The sequence below is a fragment of the Bombina bombina genome, chromosome 3 (genome assembly GCF_027579735.1).
Source record: "Bombina bombina isolate aBomBom1 chromosome 3, aBomBom1.pri, whole genome shotgun sequence".
NCBI lineage: Eukaryota > Metazoa > Chordata > Amphibia > Anura > Bombinatoridae > Bombina > Bombina bombina.
Genome location: NC_069501.1, coordinates 631214223 through 631240844, shown reverse-complemented (window position 1 = coordinate 631240844; position 26622 = coordinate 631214223). Strand labels below are relative to the sequence as shown.

Sequence of the window (26622 nt, the reverse complement as noted above, 5' to 3'; positions counted from 1 at the left end):
CTAGACAGGCCAGGTGGGCCTTGTTCTTTTCCCATTTTAACGTTGTGGTCTCTTATCTTCCTGGAACCAAGAATAAAAAGGCTGATGCCCCTTCCCGTCAGTTTCCTTAGTCAAGGGATTCCTCTGACCCTCCTATTTAACACATCATACCCCCCTCTTGTGTGGTTGCTCAACTTAACACCTCTCTTCTTCAAAGACTGCAACATGCCAAGTCTAGAAAGCCTCCTGAGGCCCCAGCGGCTTCTGATATCTTCTTTGTACCTCTGAACCTACGCACCCCTGTGCTATCCTGGTCTCATGATCATAAACCAGGATGTCCTGAAAGTTTACTAAGAACTTTTAAGCTTTTTTCCAAGCATGTATGGTGGCCTACCATGAAGACCGACGCTCAGGATTATGTGAAAGCCTGCACGACTTGTGCTGCATATAAAACTCCTCGATCCTTGCCTCCTGGCTTACTCCAACCATTGTCCATTCCCAAACAACCTTGGACACACATAACTATGGATTTCATTGTGGACCTCCCTCCTTCTGATCATCATACGGTTATTTGGGTTGTGGTAGATCGATTTTCCAGACTGGCTCATTTTGTACCCTTAAAGAAACTGCCATCTGCTCAAGAGGTCCACAATTCATCTCTGCCTTTTGGAGAACCTTTTGCAAGTTGACTGGAACCACAATTTCCTTATCGTCCGGCTACCATCCTCAGACTAATGGGCTGACAGAGAGTGTTTCAAGATTTCGAAACCTATCTCAGAACTTTTGTTAATTCTCTCCATAGCAACTGGTCTGAGTTGTTGCCCCTTTTCTCTACGAAGTTCCCCATTTCAAGCCGCAGCATGTTACCAACCTTGTGTCTTTCTTCTTTCTGCTCAGTCCACAGGGGTTCCTGCTGCAGACCAACACGTTACTAACCTCACTACTCATTGGCAATGTATTCGCTCTCAGTTACATTCAGCTGTCTCCAGATACAAGAGGTTTGCTGATCATCATAGAGCTTTTGTTCGTGCCTTTTCGGTAGGTGACCGTGTTTGGATCTCTACTCGACATAGTCGTCTACGTCAACCCAGTCACAAATTAGGGCCTAGGTTTATCGGCCCCTACAAGGTCCTTAAAAGACTATCTCTTGTTGCCTACAAACTGGCCTTGCCCAGAATCCTGCGCATACACCCTGTCTTCCATATCTAGTTACTCAAGCCTTACATCAAGAACAGATATACTCAGCTCCGACCACCTCCTCCCCCCCGCTCCTGATTCATGGTGACCCTGAGTATGAGGTTACTAAGATCCTGGACTCCAGATACAGGCGCAGGCAACTACAGTACCTTGTACACAGGAAGGGCTACTCCATGGCAGATCGTTCCTGGGTTCCTGCCCGTGATGTGCATGCTCCATTTTTGGTCTCCGGAATTCATGCTGCACATCCCTCCAAGCCTATGTAGGGTCCCGGAGATACCCTTTGAGAAGGGGGCTCTGTCACGCTGCTCCTTTGCTCTGCTGTGGCCGTTGCCACGGACACAGGCACTCCTCCTGTTGCTAGGGATATAGCAGTGTAACTGCAGCACGGTGATGACATCATCACTGCCCGCCCTGTCTTCCCTATGTAAAGGACTCAGTCTCTCTCACCTGTGCCCAAGTATAGGCGTTACTTCTTGTGCTCCTGGGTGCTGTATATCTGTATGCTGAATTGCTGTATTGATTAACTGTTTATAAACTCTGCCTGTTTGACTACGCTGCTTGCCTTAAACTCTGCATTACTGGATTGCTTAACTGTTGATGAAGCGTTTATGAACTCTGCCTGTTTGACTACGCTGCATTGCTGGATTGCTTAACTGTTGATGAACTCTGCCTGTTTGACTATGCTGCTTGCCTTAACCCTAAAATATTGGATTGCCATTCTGTTGCCAAACTCTGCCTGCCTGACCATTCTATTGATTTACCCTTGAACTGCCTTACCGCTGGATTCCCTACCTATTGCCCTCAGAGACTATCCTGTCTGTTTCCAGCCCTTCAAGTGGTTTACCCTTGAACTGCCTAACCGCTGATACCTACCTGCTGTCGCCAAAGACTACCCTGCATAGTGTGAGTACTGCTTACCTCATTTTGCAAACTTTCTCTGCTCTTGGATATTCCCTATCATTCCAGCTTGATGCCGGGATAAGAAGACTACTGGCCAAGTTTGGTCTGATAGTGGAATATCCTCAAGCATTACAGTATCATGTGATAGCCATCAGTGACTCGCAAACATATGTATACACTGAACTCTTGCACATGCACAAAAAGCGTTTATACATAAAAAAATACTGTGCACCGTTTGATCATAGAAAATTCAGAAAAAAAATTGTATTTTATTTTTTAAATTACAAACTCTGTCTGAATCATTAAAGTTTAATTTTGACTTTTAACACAGACTTCAGAGTTCCTGATGTATTTATAGGTTTGTCTGTTTCCCCTACTCCTAATAATGTCTTTGGAAATAATTAAACATATCTTGTTGGTGGAAAATAAATGTAATGAATGTCATTGAGCATATAAATATAATGTTTTGGAATAGGCCACACTCCTTTATTGCAATCCAACATAAACTAGATTTGCAATGCTTGGTGTGAAGAGGAAGACTAAACACTGCTAACTGTGGAAAGATTTCTGAGGCAATACTTTTATATAAGTGAATATTTTATCTGAGAATTGCTTTTGTCCTTCATAAGATGTTGCATCTGTGTATATAGGAGTTTCATTGTTAAGAAGCAAGTTCTAATATGTATTTATGAATAGCAGTTTGTACTTCTGAGGAATGTAAATATTTGGGAGTTTTTAAAAAGTTGCATATTGCTAATTAAAATGCCAGATCCAGAACTCCAATAGATGGTTTATAACAAAATCCCATTTTTCACAAACTCCTATAGGTGTAAATACTGCTTGCAATTAGAGATACAAAACATCTATGAAATTACCTGCTTTATATAAGTATTGTGGCAGCTGTGTAGTCTTCCCACTACCGGTGTCTCCAGTTACAATAAGAAAATAATTATCTTTGGCGGCCTTAAGAAGCTTTTCCTTGCAGCTGTGAATAGGAAGTGTTGGGAAGTAGGTAGACCTATCATATTCTCTTTTGTGAGTTCTGTCTTTTTTCTCCATGACAAAACAGGTCCTACAAGATAATAAAGAAAATAATCAATCAATACACAGTACACTTAAGAATTTGGAAATTTTTGCAGAAGACAGACTGGTTTAGATTCAGAATAGCGTTAGTACATAAGGCAGCCCTTATCTATTTCTCAAGCTTTTAATAAAAGATGTAACATTATGATGTCATTGGAACTTACAGCAATTGGTTGTCAAATGAACATTGTTTACTATATGTAGCTGGATTAATGCATGTTAAACATTACTGCTCTATCTGTGTTATAACAGAAGAAATTTGAAAAATAAAGCATAATGCAAGATATTACTAATGGTATTTGAACTGCACTGCTTTAAAATAATATCTAGTGACAATGCTGGTTATTACATTAGTTAACAGTCTTAACAGACCCACTGATTTATATCAATTAATTTAACTAGGCTTAAAGGGACAGTCTACACCAGAATTTTTATTGTTTTAAAAGATAGATAATCCCTTTATTACCCATTCCCCAGTTTTGCATAACCAACACAGTTATAATAATATACTTTTAACCTCTGTGATTATCTTGTATCTAAGCCTCTGCAAACTGCCCCTTTTTTCAGTTCTGTTGACAGACTTGCAGTCTAGCCAATCAGTGCCTGCTCCCAGATAACTTCTCGTGCACGAGCACAGTGTTATCTATATGAAATACGTGAACTAACACCCTCTACTGGTGAAAAACTGCTAAAATGCATTCTGAAAAGAGGTGGCCTTCAAGGTCTAAGAAATTAGCATATGAACCTCCTAGGTTAAGCTTTCAACTAAGAATACCAAGAGAACAAAGCAAAATTTGTGATAAAAGTAAATTGGAAAATTGTTTAAAATTACATGATCTATCTGAATCATGAAAGTTTATTTTGGCCTAGACTGTCCCTTTAATTATTTTAATATTAACTGGTTGGGATTTTACTTATGCCATTTGAAACCCTTTTAAAAATGTTATAACAACAATTCCTACATACAGTGAGAACAACTCAAATGTGAAATGTAATGACTGACCACCCTTCATTACATCACTAACACTGACATGCTCTAGACTGAGTCCTAGACGTGTTATACAGCCAGGGAGTTGCATTCCTTTACAAAAAGGGAAGCAGGAATTTGTTTTATAGTCAAGACCTTTCCATAATGAGACACCTACTATGCTCACAAGAGGCTAATTACTGTTTGGCCATATGTTATAACTAAGATTACAGTTATTTTTAGCACACACAATCACTTAGGGCCTGATACTTTAAAGCAGGGTTAACTAAGTTACGAAGCAACCAAGGAACAAAGGAAGTCCACAGTGTAAAAATGCACAAAGTGCTATATCTTTTATCAAGACAGAAGGAAAAAGGAAACAATATAAAGTACAGTTTATATTCCAAAATGTAAAATTGCTTATTTGGCATTGAGCTAAGCTGTACACTGCTAGTGCAAGTTAAAATCACATCATAGAAAATTAGATAAGTCAAATTTCACAAGTATACTGTATGTATATTGATACATTTTTACGAAACATATGTAATTGGGTTGGAATCATATATACGAGATACAACAGACTTACTGATGAAACTATATTTAAAGTGAATGTCAATTTAGATGAATTGGTGCCCGGTTTTTAATAATCCTATTAAAAACAATGCAACTTTAATTCATCAAAATTTACATTTCACTCGTTTTCTTCAAATACTTACCTTTTAATCCTGACAGCCGCTGCAGCGCTTCCTCCGCAAGCCCTCTTCGTGGGTTCAAAATGACGAATCCGGCTTCCTCCAATCACGGCGTTGCCTCAGGTCATGATTCCCCTGGGGGGAAGCCGTGATTGGAGGATGACCGATCTGTCATTTCTGGCGTATGAAGAGGATTCCGATGACCAGGGGAATTGCTGGAGCGGCTGTGAAGATTAAAAAGGTAAGTATTTGAAGAAAACAAGTGAAATGTAAATTTTGATGAATTAAAGTGCCCTTGTTTTTAATAGGATTATTAAAAACCGGGCACCGATTCATCTAAATTGACATTCACTTTAAGAAAAAGGATAAAAAAAATTGGGTAACAACATGTGATGTGAGTGTTTTATACTCCAATATTTCTCACAATCTAGGGATATCAGAGATTAGTAACCCAGGTATTGATATATATTATTCATATAGAGCATACAATTTTAAACAACTTTATTCTATAATCAAATGTGTTTTATTCTCTTCGTAAAATGCACTACTTAGTGATCCAATGACAAGAGGTATATATGTACATCCACCAATCAACGGCTAGCTCCCAATAGTGCTAGCAACCTAGGCAGTTTTTTTCAACAAAGGACACCAAAAGAATAAAGCAAAAGTAGATAATAGAAGAAAGTTGGAAAGTTGCTTAATACTGCACGCTCCGTTTGAATAATGACATTTTAAATTTGACTTTACTGTACCTTTAAATAGAGTGGTGTTTGAAGACTGTACTTAAAGAGATAGTAAACACCAAAAATGTTATTGTTATTATTAATATTATAGTAAAACAAAGCTCATTTAAGATCCCTTGGGGATTTTGGCATAAATCAGAAATCCTCCCCATCCATTTAAGGGACACAGATATGCACAACAAACTCCATACCTAATACAACACAATTCCTTAAAATACCTAGGCGTCCACCTCTCTATAAACCCTCAGCTGTTAATTGAATTAAACTACAAAGCCCTCGTTGCCACGCTCACAAAAGACACATCGACATGGCTACACAAAAAAAATATCTTGAATAGGCAGAATTGGGGTAACCAAAATGACCAGTCTCCCAAAAATCCTCTGTCTGTTCCAAACTCTTCCATTACCACTTCCAGAGACATATCTCCCTAGACTACACACAGTGGTGAACTCCTATATCTGGAAAAAATGTCCACCCAGAATTGCTAAATCCACCCTATATCTCCCGAAGAAATCCGGAGGTCTTGGTGTACCACATATAACCAAATATCGTTCTGCTGTATTCTTGAGGAGGATTGTGGATTGGTGTACACTTTCCAAAAAGCACCACAAAACGTGGGGAATCTTAGAGCATGATGTCACAAAAACATCCCAACTTGGTACATACTGTTGGCAACGCAAAGTTAATCAACCACTTCTCATTAAAAAATACCCCATTATAAAAAACAAAGCTCATTTGATGGTCAGCACATAGACAACTCAAATAACAAAATAGGAGAGAGGTATCCCTATGAGTCCTCATTTCTATCCACCAATACTTGGCAGCACTTGCCAGTCTACATACCCTTAACCTTTTTGAAAGAATAAAATTGGCTGAATAAAAATGAAAGTATCGCCACATTAACTCGCCAGAGATAAAGTCAGAATAACACTTAGGGAGGGTCCTATAACGTCTGAATATTTGTAAACTATATATGAAAGTATTAAGGGCTGTGGAATCTGTTGGCGCTCTACAAATAACCGATAATAATAATAATGTTACCTAACTATAAATGTTCATTATGAACAATTTACTTCAGTGCTAAAAGACTATTTGCCTTTAAAATTGGAATGTCTTCAATGTGACCTAAGCTATTAGGGTTGCACCGATACCGATACTAGTATCGGTGCCGATACCAAGTATTTGTATGAGTACTTGTACTCGTGCAAATGCACCGATACTTAAACCGATACCTCCAATTCCTACCCATATGCCATCTTGTGGTGTTTTTCAAACTGTATGTTCCCATTTCATTTTAAGCTGGAGTGGAGACTTAACTAAAAATTGTTCACTTCTGTTCTGCCAATACAAATTGCTGTTATTTGTATTATTTTACGTCAGAGCAGTGCTTTAAAAGCTGCTACTTTACAGCTGGAAGCCGCTCATCTTGCACAATTATGCTCAAATATACTGTACTCTGAGGAACACCCTTAGCCAGGGCTGGACTGGGAATAAAAAGCAGCCCTGGAAAAATATGAAGACCAGCCCTATTTTCTGTTGAGTCAGTAGAATACAAATGCCCCATTTTTCTCAAAGGGGATTACTGGGACACTCCTTCCCCAATATTATTTTCAGAATTAAATTATACAACTTTGTATTAACAACCAGATGTCAGATTGATGAGTTATATATGCACCCTACAACCCAATAGCATTTAGTTATCATCCCTTTAAATTGTAGCTTTCCAGTCCCAGCTGCTGCAGCTGTTATTTATTGTTGTTATTATTAATATATGTTATTGTAATAATTTAATTTATAAACATGTTGTGTGAACTTTGTGACAACAAGCACATAAAACTGTTTTATTATTTCAAAATGTCTTTTGAGATACAGTTCATAATTATAAAGAAGTGATCTTAAATCATTAGTCTGTATTGTGCTTGGTAAACTATTGTGCTTGGTAAACTATTGTGCTTGGTAAACTGTCAAGACATAAAAAAAGTATCGGTAATTGGTATCGGTGAGTATTTGAAAAAAAGTATCGGTACTTGTACTCAGTCTTAAAAAAATGGTATTGGTGCAACCCTATAAGCTATAGTTGAATATGTAATAGAAAATTACTTTTTAATAGCGCATAATTCTGAGAAAATGTAAAATTTCACACTATTTGAGCAACCGTGAACATTTTGTTTTGTATATTTACATGTAATTGTATGATTTTACTCACAATGTATCATTTATTCTCAATAAAGTTTTTTTTTTTTCTCAAAAAAATAAAATAAAATAATGAAAGTATCTTACTAATTCCTTGGAGGAGCCAAGTCTAGGGCATGAACAAAGACAGACATTATTAATTTGATTGGTCAGTACTTTGGCATCTAAATAAATAACTGGAGAAGTTACCATGGTAGCAAACTGGTAAATTTTCAACTATACCACCTGTTTTGCCTGACTGGAGAAGCAAAACACTTTTTTTTGTGTGATATAATTGATGCGCCTAATAGTCTTCACCAGCAGATGGTTCTCACAAAGCCTTCATGCTTTTCTTAAACCTTACAAGAGACCACAACACCAACCCAAAGGATGGCCATCATGATACTTCTCTTTCACAATTTAGATTGCCCTCCAATCAACCTTTCATGTATACTAGTGTTAAAGCCCCTGAACCCGGGCAAAAATGTTTGAGGAAATAAATATACCTATCCCTCAACCCATCTATCCCTATCCCTCTATCCCTAGCCTCCTATCGCTTTATTTTTTTGCAGGGTAGGATCCATCTATCCCTCCAACCTCCAAGATCCCCCCTCAAACAGCTCTCTAACCCTCCCCCCTCTAACTATTTCTGCCATCTAAGGTACTGGCAGCTGTCTGCCAATACCTATAAACCTATAAACCCCTATTTTAACTTAATTTTTTAAATTTTTAATTTTTTTCTGTAGTGTAGTGGTCCCACCACCCCCCCCTTCTACGATTGCCATTTAGTACCCCCCGCACCCCCAAACCCCTTTTCTGTAGTGTAGCTGCCCCATCCCTCACTGTCATTTTTTTCTGTAGCAACCCCTTTTCTGTAGTGTAGCTGCCCCATCCCTCCCTGTTCCTATTTTTCTGCAGCAACCCCTTTTCTGTAGTGTAGCTGCCCCATCCCCCTGTCCCTTTTTTTCTGCAGCAACACCTTTTCTGTAGCGTAGCTGCCCCATCCCCCCGTCCCTTTTTTTCTGCAGCAACCCCTTTTCTGTAGTGTAGCTGCCCCATCCCCCCGTCCCTTTTTTTATGCAGCAACCCCTTTTCTGTAGTGTAGCTGCCCCATCCCTCCCTGTCCCTTTTTTATTTTCAGTAGCAACCCTTTTTCTGTAGTGTAGCTGCCCTATCCCTCCCTGTCCCTTTTTTGTGTAGCAACCCCTTTTCTGTAGTGTAGCTCCCCAATCCCTCCCTTTCCTTTTTTTTTTGTAGCAACCCCTTTTCTGTAGTGTAGCTCCCCTATCCCTCCCTGTCCCTTTTTTTCTGTAGTGTAGCTGCCACATCCCTCCATGTCCTCTTTTTTTTTTTTTCTTTATTATTTTTATACATTTTAAAGTTACAAAATCAATATTAGTAAATTTTACAAGAGCCTGTGGTTACACACATATTCAAAATGCAAACATCCATACAGTTACATCGCCCTGTCCCTTTTTTTCTGTAGCAACCCCTTTTCGGTAGTGTAGCTGCCCCATCCCTCCGCTGCTGAGCCGCCCACCCACCCACCACCCGTCTCCCGTCCACACCTCCCACTGGCACCAGTAGAAGATCGTTACAGACGATGACACACACGGTGTCACCATCTGTAATAATCAGGCATCTGCCCTCATATGGAGGCGGAACACCAATCGCCCTCCGGCTCCATACGCGGCAGATGCCTGAAGCTTTAGGAGCTCCAGCTCTCGGCTGTAACATAACAGCTGAGAGTTCTGGAGCTTCCTGAAGATGTCTCGCGCTGCAGGTAAAGGCCAGGTATGTTTGTCCTATCGCAGTCTCTACTGCGCATGACAGCGTCGGACAAACATACTTGGCATTTTATAATATAGGATTTTAGTATAATGTCTGTTTGGCAAGATGGTGTATCTACAATAGTGAAAGTAGAATTATAGCTATGCCACCAAAGATTAAATAAAGCAGTGCTATGCAGCAACAAATCATACCACTTTGGACAAAGTGTACAATATAAACAGGGCATTTAGAAGGTAAATATTAGTACTGCACATAAGAAAAGTGCTTTAGGGACATGTTTAGTTTACTTGCAGAAAGAGAAGTTCCCTTTAAGCACATTGAGCACTGGGCGAAAGATATTGCTAATAAAACAGATTTGAAAAGTCTTTTTTTTATTTTTATTTTTTAAATATTTATTTATTACATACAACAAAATACAAAAATTTCAGAAAAACCAGTTAAAATCTTATGTAGTAACATACACTGAATACAAGTATGACAAGACAGCGCACCTAAACCACAGGTTAGTATATAATCACTTCAATTTAACCAATGCAAGTGCATCAAACTCATGTGATCCAATGTCGAGAGATACTATCTTTTAGCTTTCCCATTTTAATTTGGACCTTTCCTTATTCCATAAACAATAAGAGTTTAAAACTCATAAACCGATAAACACACAAAACAAAAAAACACAAAAAGAAAAGAAAAAAAAAAAAAAAGGAGAAAACTCTCACGGTCCGCCCCGGCCACACATGTCCCCATCATCCCCCGAGCACTCACTCGATGTCCTCAACCCAACTTCCAGGGAAACGGCCTGCATAAACGTTTGTCAGGATAAACTCAGATTCACGAAATGGTTTTATCACTTTCCTTTGGAAAGCCAAAGGCAGTGATATAACAAAATCCTCCCATTTCTTAAAAAAAATAGGTAAGTGTTCTCCTAGCGGATAGGGTATATTAAATTGTTCTGTAGTAAACTGACTCAATAAGGCCTTTTTGAATTGAGATATCTTGGATGCTTCACGTGCCTTCCATAGTTTAAGGATAAGATTACGTCCCGTGAATATAATTGTGTTTATAAGACTATGATTTTTTGCTATGCCTTGGTATCTCGTCATGAAAAAAAATCTCAATGGGCTTCAGTACATAGTCCAACTGTAGACTTGTATTCATCCAATAAGTTATCTTCATCCAACATTGAAAAATTTTAGGACAAGCCCAAAGACAATGAAATAAATCAGCATCTATTGCAGAACATCTAGAACAGGGGATACATGTTTTATACCATTTGGATAACAGTCCAGGTGTTAAATACCTCTGAAGGCCAATTTTAATCTGAGACTCTCTCCATAACGTTGGAACCCAGCTTTGTTGTGCTACTTTGAAACTACCGATAATAGTCTGATCATCTATATCCGGAAAGTGAGAAGACCATTTTGCTATCATATCGCTGACCTGTACACTGGAAGATTTTTGCATTATGAGTAAGTATAATGATGAGATTGCGTACACTCCTGGCGCGTAGTTGTTTATCCTATCCTGTAGATCACCTAATGACCAAATCTTTCCATAGCTTTGGAGTAACTCTCGAATATAATGCCTGACTTGCAGATATGCATAAAACTCACGAGCCCCTAAGTCATAACTATCTGCAAGTTCCGCAAAGGTTATTGGGAGTCCTGTAGTTCCCAGGATCTGACCCATAAGTTTCAGACCTTTTTGTTCCCATTCCTTAAAGACCTGATTTGATAGCCCAGGAGTAAAGTTGGGGTTACCACAAATAGGTAGATAATATGAAACATGTGTTGGGCAATCTAGGTCGACGCATAATTTCTGCCATGCCACTATGACATTCCTAAACATAAATAAGTGGAATATATTTGAGGGGAGTGAGGTCAATGGGCAATGCAGTAAAGCCACCAACCTTGATTCCCAGATATAGGAGGAGATTTGCTCTTTTTCCGTTAACCAATCCATCGCAAATCTAGCGATACTAGCTAGATTGTAAGCCTGAATATTGGGAAGAGCCAGACCCGCTGCTAGCTTACTATTCATAAGTCGACGGCATGCGATCCGTGGTCTGGACCCTTTCCATAGAAATCTTGAACAGGCTTTATTATACTTCGCAATGTCCTTCTTATGCAAAAATAACGGGATGTTTAATAAGATGTATAAAAGTTTAGGAAAAATAACTGTCTTAATCAATATCACTCGGGCCGAAAGAGATATAGGTAACGATATCCAATCCTCTAGTGTTTTGCAGCATTGTTCCAAGGAGTACGCATAATTTGCGTTGTACCACTCCTTCGGATTACTCGATAATCGTAGGCCTAAATATGAAACGTGTGAAACTTCCAAAAACGGGTGCTCAATATTAAGTGTAGGTTTTTTATACAACCACATTAGTTCTGACTTTGTGGTATTTATCTTATATCCTGAGAAAAGAAATGTTTATAAGGTGCGCAAATCTAACCCCTGCAATACACACTAATCTGCTCCCATAAGGCAGAAAATATAGAGAATAGTTCAAAAAAAGGAAAGAGGTGTGTGTATGCGCTGAACAGCTGTGGGGATGAGGAGAATCAGCGTATATATAATAATAAACTGTTATTTAGGGACATATAATAACTAATTCTATGTAAAAAAATTGTGAATGCTCCTATATTTATATGGCATAAAAAATGTGATTAGGTATCAAAAAACAGTCTGGTGTTCAGATATAAATTATTTATTCTATTAAAAAGTTCACATAAAAGACATATAAGTGATACTATGACCGGTCATGTACATAAACATAAAATTTGTTTTTAAAAATGGCTGTTCACTGTTTAGAGACAACTCATTTGAAAGTATATAACACTTAAAAAAAAGTCTTGTTAGACTGTGCAAAGTGTTGATTTAAAAAATCCTAGAGTTTATGTTCTCATAAATGAAACCAATCTTTTAAAATCCACCTCTATTATACAAGTTTGTATGGGACTTGGTTAATAGAGAAGTTCCGTTTTTGTATGGTTCCGTATATACAACCAAATATCAGAAGTAGAGATGCATACAATCAATTTTTGTTGTTATTCATCTTATATACGATAGTCTTTTTGAAATAAAGGAATGTGATCCCTATCAACCACGCTGTAGGGCCGCTACACCTCTACAGTGCCTACCTGCTCCTTTCTCGAGCTGAATCCTCCGTCTGGGTACGGCACAGGTGTCCAGAGCGGCTCCTAACAGCTGGTGACGTCACGGACGCTTGGTGCGTCTCAAATGTAGATCCGGTTAGAAGGAAAACTCTGCGCAGAGTATTTAGAAGTAAAAAGGTAGTTCCAACGAATCCTTTACAATCCTAGATAGTGGTGGTATAATATCACTTTGTGATTGTCAGTCTAAGCCCATCAATGCGTTTCGCCATGTACCATGGCTTTTTCAAGATGGTTTAGGCTTGTACTCAGTTCCTTTATAAATGTATAGTTCCTCTGTGATTGGTCTAGGTTGGATTGCTAATCCTTTAAGGAAATCCCTTATTTAAGGTGGATTTTTTAGTTTTCAGGTTCTTGCTTTGTACTTTGTAGAGCTGTCTCCTACTTTCATTGTATTTAATACAACGTATACAAAATTTTTCCTCTTAGAAGGATAATCTTATATATACAATTGGTATGAAACTATAAACTAAACTGCTCAATCATATGTAATATATTTTCTGTAAGAAAATTCATTCTTAATGTGCACATAATATAGGCACATCTTTTAGGAATATTTTGTTTAAAACATTTAAAATGAGGCTAATTTAATATAAACATATCAAATATAGACAACTGAAGTCCCTTATGTTTATCTTTGTTAGAGCACTAAAGGTTTCTATTAGTATTAACAAAAAGTGTGTGCGAGTTAAAAATTATACAACTATATTGTTGTTAAACCGTTATTGACCCTATATATAAATACTTTATAATAGGTCCTATAATGCCCAGATATGGAATTAAGGAATTTCTTAAATAATGTCTGTTTGTAGGAGAGGACAGAGAAATATAGTTAAAATATATACCTCTAACTCAAAGATAATAATATCTGTATGACTAAAACATGTATAACACATTGGTTCAGTTATTTCCTGTTGTTATGTAAATGCAAATATTACATCATATTTCTGGTTATGCTTGTGAGGTTTCATCAATATCAATTCTGTTTATTAAAATACATTCCTCTAAAAAACTATTGTCTATGCTTGATAGATGAATAGATGATCATCAGTTAAAAAATAAATATTCAGGGAAGATGTTTTTTATTATTTTAAATGTTCAGGATACAATAAGATCCTAATGTATTGTGTAGTATAGTTTTACATTCTCACATTTGGCTTATCTAAATATATACAGGAGCTAATATTTAATAAGGGATTAAAAGATCAACAGTCTAGAATGAATCGGTTTAAATCTAGTTCCGAATTTAATCCTTGTGGGAATAATGTTTGAAGTTCAAAAATAAACTCTGCTGCTTTTCTAAGGAGTAGTTGGTCAAAATTTCCTCCTCTCCAAGGTTTTGCGATCTTGCAAATGCCCCAATATTTGAGGTCATTTATATTATTATGATGTATTGTCCTGAAATGCTCATATAGCCTAGTGTCTTGATCCCCTTTCTTGATAAGGTTGAGGTGTTCCCTAATTCTTGTGCGTAAAACTCTAGAGGTCTCTCCCAAATATTGTTTGCCACAAGTGCACTGGATCAGGTATATGATGCCTTTATCACTGCATCTGATGGTATCTCTAATAGTATATTTTTTACCTGTATTTGAGGATGTGTATTCTTTACATTTGGTGCTATGTTGACAAGCTTTACAGCTGTAACAGGGGTAGTACCCCCTTAATTTTCTTCCCATCAAATCTCTCTCTTTTATCTGATTGTTTTTTTTTCTTAAAATCACTGGGTGCAAGAATATTTTTAATGTTAGTTGCTTTTCTGAAAACAATACTGGGGTATTCAGAAATGCTGTTTCCTAAAATTGGATCGGATTTGATCAGATGCCAGTGTTTGTTTAAAATTCTAGTTAGGTGTTTATGATGACAATTATAATTGGTAATTAATGGTACTTTAAGAATTTCATTGATTTTGTTCTCAACTTTTGGCCTTTTAGAGAGTATGTTTTGTCTGTCCATATTTCTAACTTTAATAATATCGTTTTTCAAACTATCGTGATCATATCCCTTTTCTAAGAACCTATCTTCTAAGATCTTAACTTGTGTATCATAATCAGAAAGTCTGGAGCAATTACGTCTAATCCTAAGGAACTGACCCTTAGGAATGTTGTCTATCCACCTCTTCAAATGACAACTATGTGTGGGGATATAATTGTTGGCATCCGTTGTTTTGAAATGATTCCTAGTTGTTAGTTCCCCTTGTTCTATATAGATGTCCAAATCTAGGAACGTTATTTGTTGTCTGCTTATTGTATATGTAAATTTCAAGTTTAGATCGTTAAGGTTCATATCTTCAAAAAAAGAAATAAGGCTATCCTCACTCCCCTTCCACACTATTAGGATATCATCAATGTATCTTTTGAATAGCACAAGGTTTGCTCCCAACTCATGCTCCTGGGTAAAATGGTATTCCCATTTACCCATAAATAGATTAGCATAGCTGGCAGCAAACCTCGTGCCCATTGCGGAACGAAATTAAGGGGATACTACCCCTGTTACAGCTGTAAAGCTTGTCAACATAGCACCAAATGTAAAGAATACACATCCTCAAATACAGGTAAAAAATATACTATTAGAGATTTTTGAACTTCAAACATTATTCCCACAAGGATTAAATTCGGAACTAGATTTAAACCCATTCATTCTAGACTGTTGATCTTGTAATCCCTTATTAAATATTAGCTCCTGTATATATTTAGATAAGCCAAATGTGAGAATGTAAAACTATACTACACAATACATTAGGATCTTTTTGTATCCTGAACATTAAAATAATAAAAAACATCTTCCCTGAATATTTATTTTTTAACTGATGATCATCTATTCATCTATCAAGCATAGACAATAGTTTTTTTGGGGAATGTATTTTAATAAACAGAATTGATATTGATGAAACCTCACAAGCATAACCAGAAATATGATGTAATATTTGCATTTAAATAACAACAGGAAATAACTGAACCAATGTGTTATACATGTTTTAGTCATACAGATGTTATTATCTTTGAATTAGAGGTATAGATTTTAACTATATTTCTCTGTCCTCTCCTACAAACAGACATTATTTAAGAAATTCCTTAATTCCATATCTGGGCATTATAGGACCTATTATAAAGTATTTATATATAGGGTTAATAACGGTTTAACAACAATATAGTTGTATAATTTTTAACTCACACACACTTTTTGTTAATACTAATAGAAACCTTTAGTGCTCTAACAAAGATAAACATAAGGGACTTCAGTTGTCTATATTTGATAGGTTTATATTAAATTAGCCTAATTTTTAAATGTTTTAAACAAAATATTCCTAAAAGATGTGCCTATATTATGTGCACATTAAGAATTAATTTTATTACAGAAAATATATTACATATGATTGAGCAGTTTAGTTTATAGTTTCATACCAATTGTATATATAAGATTATCCTTCTAAGAGGAAAAATTTTGTATACATTGTATTAAATACAATGAAAGTAGGAGACAGCTCTACAAAGTACAAAGCAAGAACATGAAAACTAAAAAAATCCACCTTTTACTAAATCCACCTTAAATAAGGGATTTCCTTAAAGGATTAACAATCCAACCTAGACCAATCACAGAGGAACTATACATTTATAAAGGAACTGAGTACAAGCCTAAACCATCTTGAAAAAGCCATGGTACATGGCGAAACGCATTGATGGGCTTAGACTGACAATCACAAAGTGATATTATACCACCACTATCTAGGATTGTAAAGGATTCGTTGGAACTACCTTTTTACTTCTAAATACTCTGCGCAGAGTTTTCCTTCTAACCGGATCTACATTTGAGACGCACCAAGCGTCCGTGACGTCACCAGCTGTTAGGAGCCGCTCTGGACACCTGTGCCGTACCCAGACGGAGGATTCAGCTCGAGAAAGGAGCAGGTAGGCACTGTAGAGGTGTAGCGGCCCTACAGCGTGGTTGATAGGGATCACATTCCTTTATTTCAAAAAGACTATTGTATATAAGATGAATAACAACAAAAATTGATTGTATGCAGCTCTACTTCTGATATTTGGTTGTATATACGGAACCATACAAAAACTGAACTTTTCTATTAACCAAGTCCCATACGAACTTATATAATAGAGGTGGATTTTAAAAGATTGGTTTCATTTATGAGAACATAAACTCTAGGATTTTTTAAATCAACACTTTGCACAGTCTAACAAGACTTTTTTTAAGTGTTATATACTTTTAAATGAGTTGTCTCCAAACAGTGAACAGCCATTTTTAAAAACAAATTTTATGTTTATGTACATGACCGGTCATAGTATCACTTATATGTCTTTTATGTGAACTTTTTAATAGAATAAATAATTTATATCTGAACACCAGACTGTTTGATACCTAATCACATTTTTTATGCCATATAAATATAGGAGCATTCACAATTTTTTTTACATAGAATTAGTTATTATATGTCCCTAAATAACATCTTATATCCTCAGACCTCACCGAAATCTTGGATAATACCTTGCAAGATTGGTAATGTAGTCCTAAGGTTAGAGATGAATAGGAGCAGATCATCCGCGTAAAGAAGCAGGACTAATTTCTCGCCTGCCAATGAGATACCCACCAACTCCTGGCGCAATAATATAGCCAGGGGCTCTAAACTGATGTTGAATAGAAGGGGGGAGAGTGGACAGCCCTGCCTAGTTCCTCTGTTCATGGTAAATCATTGAGATATAACATTGTTAACTACCACCGCTGATGTAGGGGCGCTATAAATTAGTCGGATGTAGTCATTAAACCGCCCTGATCTAGGGAGAAGAACAAATGATCCCAGCTGACCCGATCAAAGGCCTTCTCCGCGTCGACCGTTAAGATGGCTTTGTCTGCAATCTTGCAGTGGTTAGAAGTCACATATCTGTTCCAATAAGACTCGATAAGTATTAGCAATTTCCGCATGTTTCTCACCGGGTTCCGACCTGGCATAAAACCTGATTGGTTCTCGTGAATTAGATCTCCTATACATAATTTCAAGCGGTTGGCTAAAATAGCTGCTAGAAGCTTATAGTCGGTGTTAAGGACTGATATCGGTCTGTAGGAGCTAGGTAGCTCAGGATCCTTGCCCTTTTTGAGAATTAGTGAAATATTTGCAGCAGCAAAGTATTGCTAGCATCTAGAATTTCCTAGAAAATATAGGTTATACAACTTATTCAATATTGGTTCCACCTGCGGTTCTAGAATTCTGTAAAATTCGATTGGAAATGTATCCGGTCCCGCTGCTTTGTTAGGTTTGGCATGTTTAATTGCCGATACAATCTCCTCATTAGTAATGGGGGCATTGATAAGATCCCTCGCTTCCACTGATAATTTCGGAACCTTAATCCTGTCCCAAAATTCTCTTTTTTTTGTTAAATTTGAAGACTCTAACTTATACAGATCTTGGAAAAAATTTAAAAAAACTCTTTCGATGTCAGAATGCTTAGTAAACCTGGTTGCACCCTGTTTAATAGCAGAGATTGCGTGTCTTGGAGAAGATTTAGCTAATCTAGCTAAAAACTTTGCTGATCTCCCTGTATGACCTCCATAAATAGCTTTTAGTCTAAGATCTTCTTGGGCACAATTTTGCTTAATATGTATTTTGCGTAGTGACTTCACCCTTACATATCTTCCCCAACAGTGTGTAGAGGGATTGTTAATATACGCTCTATAGGCGTTTTTGACTTGGTTAGCCAACTGCCTACCAATCTGGCTACATTTCTTCTCTCGGAAAGCCGTATAAGATTTTATCTCCCCCGAAGGACAGCTTTAGATGCCTCCCAGAACACCTCAATTTTATCCGAATAACTTTCATTATTCTTACAATAATCCACCAACTTCAATCGTAACCAGTTTTGAAAACTAGTGTTATTGCTTAAATATTTAGGAAAAAAAATTTGGTTACTAGCATGGTTCCTTAAGACCGGGTTACACGTCAACGAGATGACAACGTGGTCAGAAATTATAATATCCTTAATTCTAGGGAGCCAGTTCCAGCTAAGGAGAGAGTCTGAGATAAGAAAATAGTCAATCCTGGAAAATGCCTGTTGGGCTTGTGACATACAGGTGAATACACGACTATCTGGGTTCTGTACCCGCCATATATCAACTACGCCCAGCTGCGAACACAACTTTTGGAAGATCCGTACCTTCCTACACCTGGTATTAAGCGATCTTTTTTTAAGACTATCCAGCGTAGCATCTGCAAGTAAATTGAGATCTCCAGCAATAATTAAGTTACGCCCTATAAATCTATGCAATTTCACTGTTAGGGCTGACCAAAAATTATAGTCGATTTGGTTAGGCCCATAAATGTTACATATTACATATTGTATCTTATTAATCTCAATCTCCAGGAATAAAAACCGACCCTCAGGGTCCGCTTCAGTATTATCTATGCGGTATTCCAAATTCTTACTCAATAGTACAGCTACCCCCCTCTTTCTGGAGGAGGACGGAGCAGCAACAACCTCCCCAACCCACTTAGATTTAAGTTTGGGAATTTCTTGGGGCTTAAGATGTAATTCCTGAAGCAAGACTAAATCAGGATTAGATTTCCCCAAATATTTGATAATGGACTTCCTTTTAATTGGGGAGGTTATGCCCCCCACGTTCCAGGATAATAACTTAAATTTAGATCCCATCAATTCTTATCCTTATCGTGCGGGTGGTGTGGGGGCGACAGACGAACATACCTGGCGTACCGAGGCGAAGAGAGAGAAGAAAAAAAAAAAAAAAAAGGATAAAACACACAGAAATACCAAAAACCAAAACAATCCTGACAAGAATACATCTTTTCTAGTTACACATTCCAAACATTACTCTTTTACGGTACCCCCTCATCTCTGCAGAAAGTCTCATCTTCCATGACATTGTTTAGTGTGAGGGTATTACCCTCTCTCATTACCACTAGTTTCGCGGGATAGATCAATTTGATGTTATATTTTCCCTTCTGCAATCTACCATAAAAAAAGACATATCTCTTCTCTTAAACAAGGTTTCTGCTGAGAAATCTTGAAAGATTAGTAATCTATGGGAGCCTAGTACAAAAGGATTACATTTTCTGTAATATTTAAGATATAACATCTTATCTTGAAAATTAATAAATTTGAATATCACCGGTCTAGGTCTATTACCCTCATTAGGTTCTCTGCGAGACCCTATCCTATGAACCCTCTTTATCTGAAAGGGAGTAGCAGGGGCTGGAATCTGCAAGGCTTGAGGTAAGGTTATAGACACAAAGGCCATCAGGTCTTGAAATTCTGGTGATTCTGGAAGGCCTATCACTTTCAAATTATTTCGTCTTGAACGATCCTCAAGATCTTCAATCTTGGCCTGTAACGTTGCAATCGTTTTACTGTGCGAGTCTATAGTGGGCTCTTGAATATTAAGTCTATCCTCTAGATCAGAGATTCTGTTTTCAGCATCCTCCAACCTTGTGGAGAACTGTCTAACTTCCACAGTAAGATTTGAAATCTCATTCCTAATTTCCGATTTAACTGACTCAAATTGAGGGGTCAAAATTTTGGCCACTTCGGCTGCAAATTCTGCCATATTGCTACCTGTTGGGTTCGAGTGGCCTTTTTCTAGGGGCGTATCCATGCTGGAGTCCAGCGTCCTGCTACTCCCCTTCTTGTCCTTTGACTTAGGAGGCATAGTGGAAGGTGAGCCCTTTTGGAGCATATATCTATCCATGAACCACTTAATGGACACAATAGCCAATTACACTACTTAGACCCCCATAAAAGGAAAAAGGGAGAGAAAAAAACAAAAAAACAACAACAATGTTTCCAATAGTACCTATAATAATCATATGTTTATATATGTGGCTTAGAATTTTTAGAGCTTACCTAAACTTATTACTATCTCCAGTCCTAACTCTCACTCTAATGAAAGCTTAAGTTTCCCTTGTTTATACACTTAAAATTCTTAACAGCACAAGAGAGTGCTCTCTGTAATATTTGTATCCCAAAGATTTATATTAATCTAATCCTGACTAACATAGGGAAAGGAGGAACTGTATCAAAGTGCTTTCTAAAGTGCTTACATTTCAATACTCGTGATACTTTAACTGTTAGATAATCTAAAGAAAAATAAATTTATAACAATGTGCTTCTTAGTGGCTCCGTTTCAGTCTAATACTAAAAAGGCAACAAAACTAGAACAAAGTGCCTCTTAAAGTGGTTGTGCTTCTATTATTGTTATTACTTACAGTAAAAAGGATTATAACAAACTACGCCTTAAAGTGCTTATATCATTCTGTTACATGTGGCGGCTTTATTTTAATTTACCCCAAAAAGGAAAAAAAAAAAAAAAAAAAAAAGGAAAAAACCTTGGGAACGAAGAAGGTGCCACTTAAGTGATATTTGTACTTCTAATGTAATATACTTTTGCTAAATCATGCAAACTTTGTATATGATTATATGTGCTTTCAAAAGAAAAATAAGAGTATATGCTTTGGCACTTAAGGGACTATCAGGTTATTAGGCTCACAACAGAGAGAAAGAAAAACAAAAAAACAGCAATTATAATATAGGCTTTCACATAGAACTCTCAATCATATACGTATTGGATGAGCATTTAAATAGGCCAGTTATAAAGCACCTTAAGTAGAACAGTATACATATATGATTAATACTTTAATGCCTTGTGTTCTTGCTGCCAAACAGGTTCCCCTATGATGAAATCGGTGGAACTATAGACACAACTGGATACTTGCTTAAATAGCAGGGAACTAAACGTCCACACAAAGCAAAGATTCTGCAAAGCTGGGTATAAATGTGGCACAATGTTCCTCCAGCACTGATCTCTTCCAATCACAAGTAACTTTAGTGATACATGCTGCAGAACAGGGGGTTAAATGCTGATATAGGCTATTATTCATGAGAAAACAAGCAAAACCCCAGCGAGCATGAAAATGGCCAAAGTTCCACCAAACAGATAGCCCGCATCGCCTCCTATTGATAAGCCACTTTTTTCTCTGAGACAGCATCGGTCACTAACATTTGTCCCAATCCCTCTGGTACCCCAGTGGGGGTGGATCACAGCCCATAGTGATCTTAACAGATAAGGTGGAACTTCAAGTGCAGCGGGGCACGCACTACTCACTGTTCCGTGCTCAGAATTGCTTTATCGACAGAGCCCCAGGCAAACCATTGACTAGCTGTCTCCTCTCGAGCGGCCACAATAGGATCAACGAATCCCGACCACGCCGGGTCAGAAAGAGGCGCGCACAAACAAGCAGATTCTGGTGCATCCGGGCACACCAGTGGGGGAGCCTCCCATGCAACAAGTCCCCTTCCTTTTGCGCCTCCACCAGAAGACCATAAGACCCCGACCGTGCTGGGGCAGAAAGGAGGACCCACTCAGGTAAACAGGTTCAAGTGTGGCCAGGCACACCTGTGAGGGCGACTCCCGTGCAACAAGCCTCCTATGCGTCCAAGCTCACTGCCCAGCTCTGGGTCTCCCATCCAGCGACACACTGCAATGATCCATCAAGAAACCGTTAGGCTGATTGGCTGATTAGCAGGTTGGTAGGCTAACAAACTGCTGCGGACCTCTGCAGCCTTGTTATAGTCGAACACTGCAGCGTTGCTCAGTTGCTGTTAATGCTTTTTCCCATTGCTGCAGTTACGGCAGGAACAGGTCTGTATGCATCCGGGTAATCAGGTACCCTTAGGGAAACGGCCAGATAGATATACGCCAAAACCTCTGAAGAAAATGGTGTGCAGTAGCCTGCACAAACAGGCTTTATGAGCGGACTTCTTATGCAGGATCCATGATCCTAACACGCAAGCTGCTGCGGCAGTCCAGCCAAGGGAACAGCATAAGATGGTGATAAACCTGTGCCTCACGTAGAGACACAGAGCAGCGGCAACTACCTGCAGCTACCTGTCTGCCCCGCCTCCCGCCGGAAGTCCACCTCCTGTGCAGATTTGAACAGTCTTATAAAATTTTAATTATATCATTCAATCAGTTATCTGAACATGTTTCATAAGAGTGAAGTCAAAGCTGAATTATAGTTATTTTTGTCGATGTTTTAATTAAATTAAAATGAATGCTGGCTGTATATTTCCTATCTCTTGCTTCTTGTGTGACCAATCATCCACTGATATGAAACACACACTCCCCAATGCTGTCAACTACAACTCAATATTGATAGCTTCAACACAGGCAAATTTAATTTATGCAACTTCAGTTTTGGAAGCAAACACTCTATAAATGTAATAAGTTTCAGAATCTAGTATATTTATCACTGTAGTTTTCATAAAGCAACATAAACAGAGCTGTCATAGAGTTATTCCATGTTAGGTCTCTTATTTAAAGGGATATGAAACATGATTTCTTTCTATCACAATTCCGATAGGGCTTCTAATTTTAAACAACTTTTCATCTTTCTTCTATTATCTAATTTGCTTTAGTCTTTTGTATCCTTTGTTGAAAAGCATATCTAAGTAGGCTAAGGAGTTGGGAGCTAGCTGCTGATTGGTGGCTCCACATATATGCTTCCAAGTCCTGTGATTAGCTTACTAATATTGCTAATATTGCTGCACCTCCAATAAAGGATATCACAAGAATGAAGAAATACAGTTTTGATAATAAAAGTTAATTGGAAAGTTGCTTAAAACTGTATCCTCTGTCTGAATCATGAAAGAAAAATTTGTGGTTTCATGTCCCTATAAAGGGACATGAAACCCAAAATTTTGTTCTATGGTTCAGATATAACATAGAATTTTAAACAACTTTCCAGTTTACTTCTATTAACAGATTTTCTACATTCTGTTGGTATCCTTTGTTGAAGGTTAAGGAATGCACTGCCGGGAAGATAGCTGAATACTTCAGGCCAATGACAAGTGAAATATGTGTGCAGCCATCAATCAGCAGCTAGTTGCCAGCAAAGCATTGCTGTTCCTGAGCCTACCTAGGTATGCTTTTCAGCAAAGCATACCAATAGAATAAAGCAAATTATACAATAGAAGTTAGAAAGTTGTTTAAAATTGCATGCTATATATAAACCATGAAAGGTTCATTTTTACTTCACTGTACCTTTTAAGTTTAAAGGGACATTATACACTAATTTTTTCTTTGCATAAATGTTTTGTAGATGATCTATTTATATAGCCCATAAAGTTTTTTTTTTTAAATTAATGTATAGTTTTGCTTATTTTTAAATAACATTGCTCTGATTTTCAGACTCCTAACCAAGCCCCAAAGTTTTATGTGAATACGCTCGACTACCTACTCCAGCTTGCTCCTGTTTGTGTAAAGGGTCTTTTCATATGCAAAAGAAGTGGGAGGGGGGGAGTGTCTTATTTGTCACTTGCAGTGGGCTTTCCAGCTACCTTTTCAACAGAGCCAAACTGACAGCTTCTAAGTAAGTTTTTAAACAGTTTTATACTGGATTTTTATATCAGTATCTGTGCATCTTATTCTTTATAGTAGTGTCTATTACATGCAGTTATATGAAAATGAGTGTATACTGTCCCTTTAATGTGGTGCAGACTAATCCATAGTCATTTAGCAAGACTGAATCTACATAGAGATAGCATGTGAAGCAGAAGTAACTGTAAGTGCTTTAAAAATAGAAAAGTTATTGTCACAGCAAACTGCCCAGTGATACTGACAAACTGGTCAAAGAGAATAAAAATACCTTACAGAAAGACCGAAAATAGAAGTGTGAAAGAAAGCTGAGTACATTGATGATATTAATTCCTCGAATTACATTACTCTTTCCCCATAGTTCACGCAGGTAGAGTATTTCAGATGTTATAATTATATGACACTCACTGATATTTTGTAAAAACAGGATAGTTGAAGACAATAACAGCTCAAAAACGTGGCATACATTGGGGAGATATAAGTTAATGTTTGGAAAATATAAAGGGGTTTGCTATTTTTAAATGCCCTTACTGGTAGTCTTTTTGCAGTCGTTAGGAGCTGAAAATCAGACACACTTTAAATGTTATCTGCAACTGTATTGTTCACATCAAACAAATAATACACCATGTGAATTATTATAGCTAGTCGTACTTCACAGTGCACTATGTAATTTACGCTATAGCTATCATTTTTGTGACAATGCAAGACCTTTTACGTATTAAAACAATTATTTAATAGTTCTACTTAAATTCATAGTTTAATAATCATAATAGCATATAACTTGTTAATACTGAAGTTCCAGCGTTATCACTCTATGTATTGGTAACACACTAAACCTAATATTCCTTTTCCTACCTCTATTGCTTAGGAACGGGGAGCGCCATCTTTGACATAGGACCTGGATGTAACAAAGTATCACTAAGACCCAAATAATAAATTACAAGAGGCAATAAACCATAAGGTGACAAATACTAATTATAATTATATTACAAATCTAAATAAGGACCTACATATCATAAAAATATTATGTATAAGTACTAGGACTAAATCCCATATACAATCCTACCAAGACCTTGTACCGTTTACGATAATTATGTCCTTTACCAGGACCCGTTCATCACAGGAAATCGTGTAAGGAAGTTACGTCCTGTAACCCAGAAGAGAGCTGCTCAGTAAATAATAACAAATACCAATGTGCCCTCTATTGGGCAAAGTAGGGAAATGCGTGTGGAAAAACACGTATTTGTTATTGCTCAATACCTGTCAAGAAAGTCATGTAAGTACCCGAAAACAGTAGCTTGAAAGGAAGGTCGAAGATGTTGCTTAAAAAAAAACAAAAAACGAAAAGTATGTTTTTGCTTGAGAAGTCTAAAAGTAAAATAATGAGCATAAACAATGAAACTATTTTTTAACATTTTTAAAAGAATCAGTTTTGTTGGACCATTTATGATTAGGCTTACCATAATTTTTAGAGGTGAAACTGGGACCACCTGGTGCGGTCAAGGGGGCGTGGCGATTACTGGTCCTTTTAAAGTAGTAGCTTTTATGTGCGTAATGTTTTGTGGATACTCTACCCTTCCTCACTCAAACAAAAAGTGAATCACACAGTTTAAATAAACCATAACACCACCCCTAGTGAAAAAGGCACCATTACGTTGTCATGGCAACCCATACACAACATTACCAAATAAATCATTCATCTAAATCTCAGATTCTAAATAATGCCAAAAATTAAGCATAATTATCAATTTCATAAAATAGTGAAAAGCGTATACATCACACAATATAATATCTGCAGTGTAATATGTGTTTTATGTGTCTAATTAAGGAACAGAGCCAAATACTTATAAGGCATAAATGCAACATTGAATGAAATAAGTAAAAAAAAAGAAACACGTACCTGCTAAAGCTGTTTAAGAGGCTACGCTATATCATAATGCAGGAAGATTACATCCAAAATGCTATTCTGCATGAAGTAAAGCAAGATCAACACCAAAAAATCCTGCCTGTCTGCACTTCCTGATCATACTTATATGATTCTCATAAAGGTGTATCACTGGTGATGTCACCAGGGGTCGTGGGGGGTGTTAAATTCTTAGAAAAATAAACCCGGACACATGATTTGAAACCCGGAGGTGGCAACCCTACTGGGACAGAATGAACAACCAGGTGGGACACTGGGACAGCGCCTCCAAACAGGGACAATCCCAGTAAAAGTGGGACTTCTGGTAAGCCTATTTATGATATATATATATATATATATATATAAAGAAATCACCAGCGCTAGTATTCTGAAAGAACAAAACTGCTCTATCTTATTGGTATCTAGGGTTGCCAAGTGTCCAGTATTCAACTGGACAGTCCAGTATTTTAACAGGCTGTCCTGTAAAATCTGTACAAAAATACTGGACACTTAAATGTCCAGTATTTTTAAAGACCCCTGTCAGCTAAATGTAAAGGACCTTCTAGGCCTTTATGCATTAGAAATATAAGTTACACTGTGCATTTTCTATTACATGCGTTACAGGCAA

At 37.4% G+C, this 26622-nt stretch overlaps 1 protein-coding gene across 3 annotated transcripts in view; it reads right to left on the bottom strand.

Annotated features, from left to right (window-relative positions):
* Positions 1-25214, bottom strand: part of DHX40 (DEAH-box helicase 40) — a 527461-nt gene extending 502247 nt beyond the window's left edge. Inside the window, exons 1-2 of one of the 3 annotated variants that reach the window (XM_053707320.1) lie at positions 25171-25214; positions 2955-3151 (exon numbers count right to left, since the gene is read on the bottom strand). In XM_053707320.1, coding sequence (XP_053563295.1) covers positions 2955-3138 — 184 coding nt within the window. In that variant the 5' untranslated portion in view covers positions 3139-3151; positions 25171-25214. Of the gene's footprint in view, positions 1-2954; positions 3152-4845; positions 4875-24946; positions 25015-25170 lie in introns of those variants that run through there. The other 2 variants (XM_053707319.1, XM_053707321.1) reach the window with 2 other exon arrangements.
* Positions 25215-26622: the final 1408 nt, after the last annotated feature.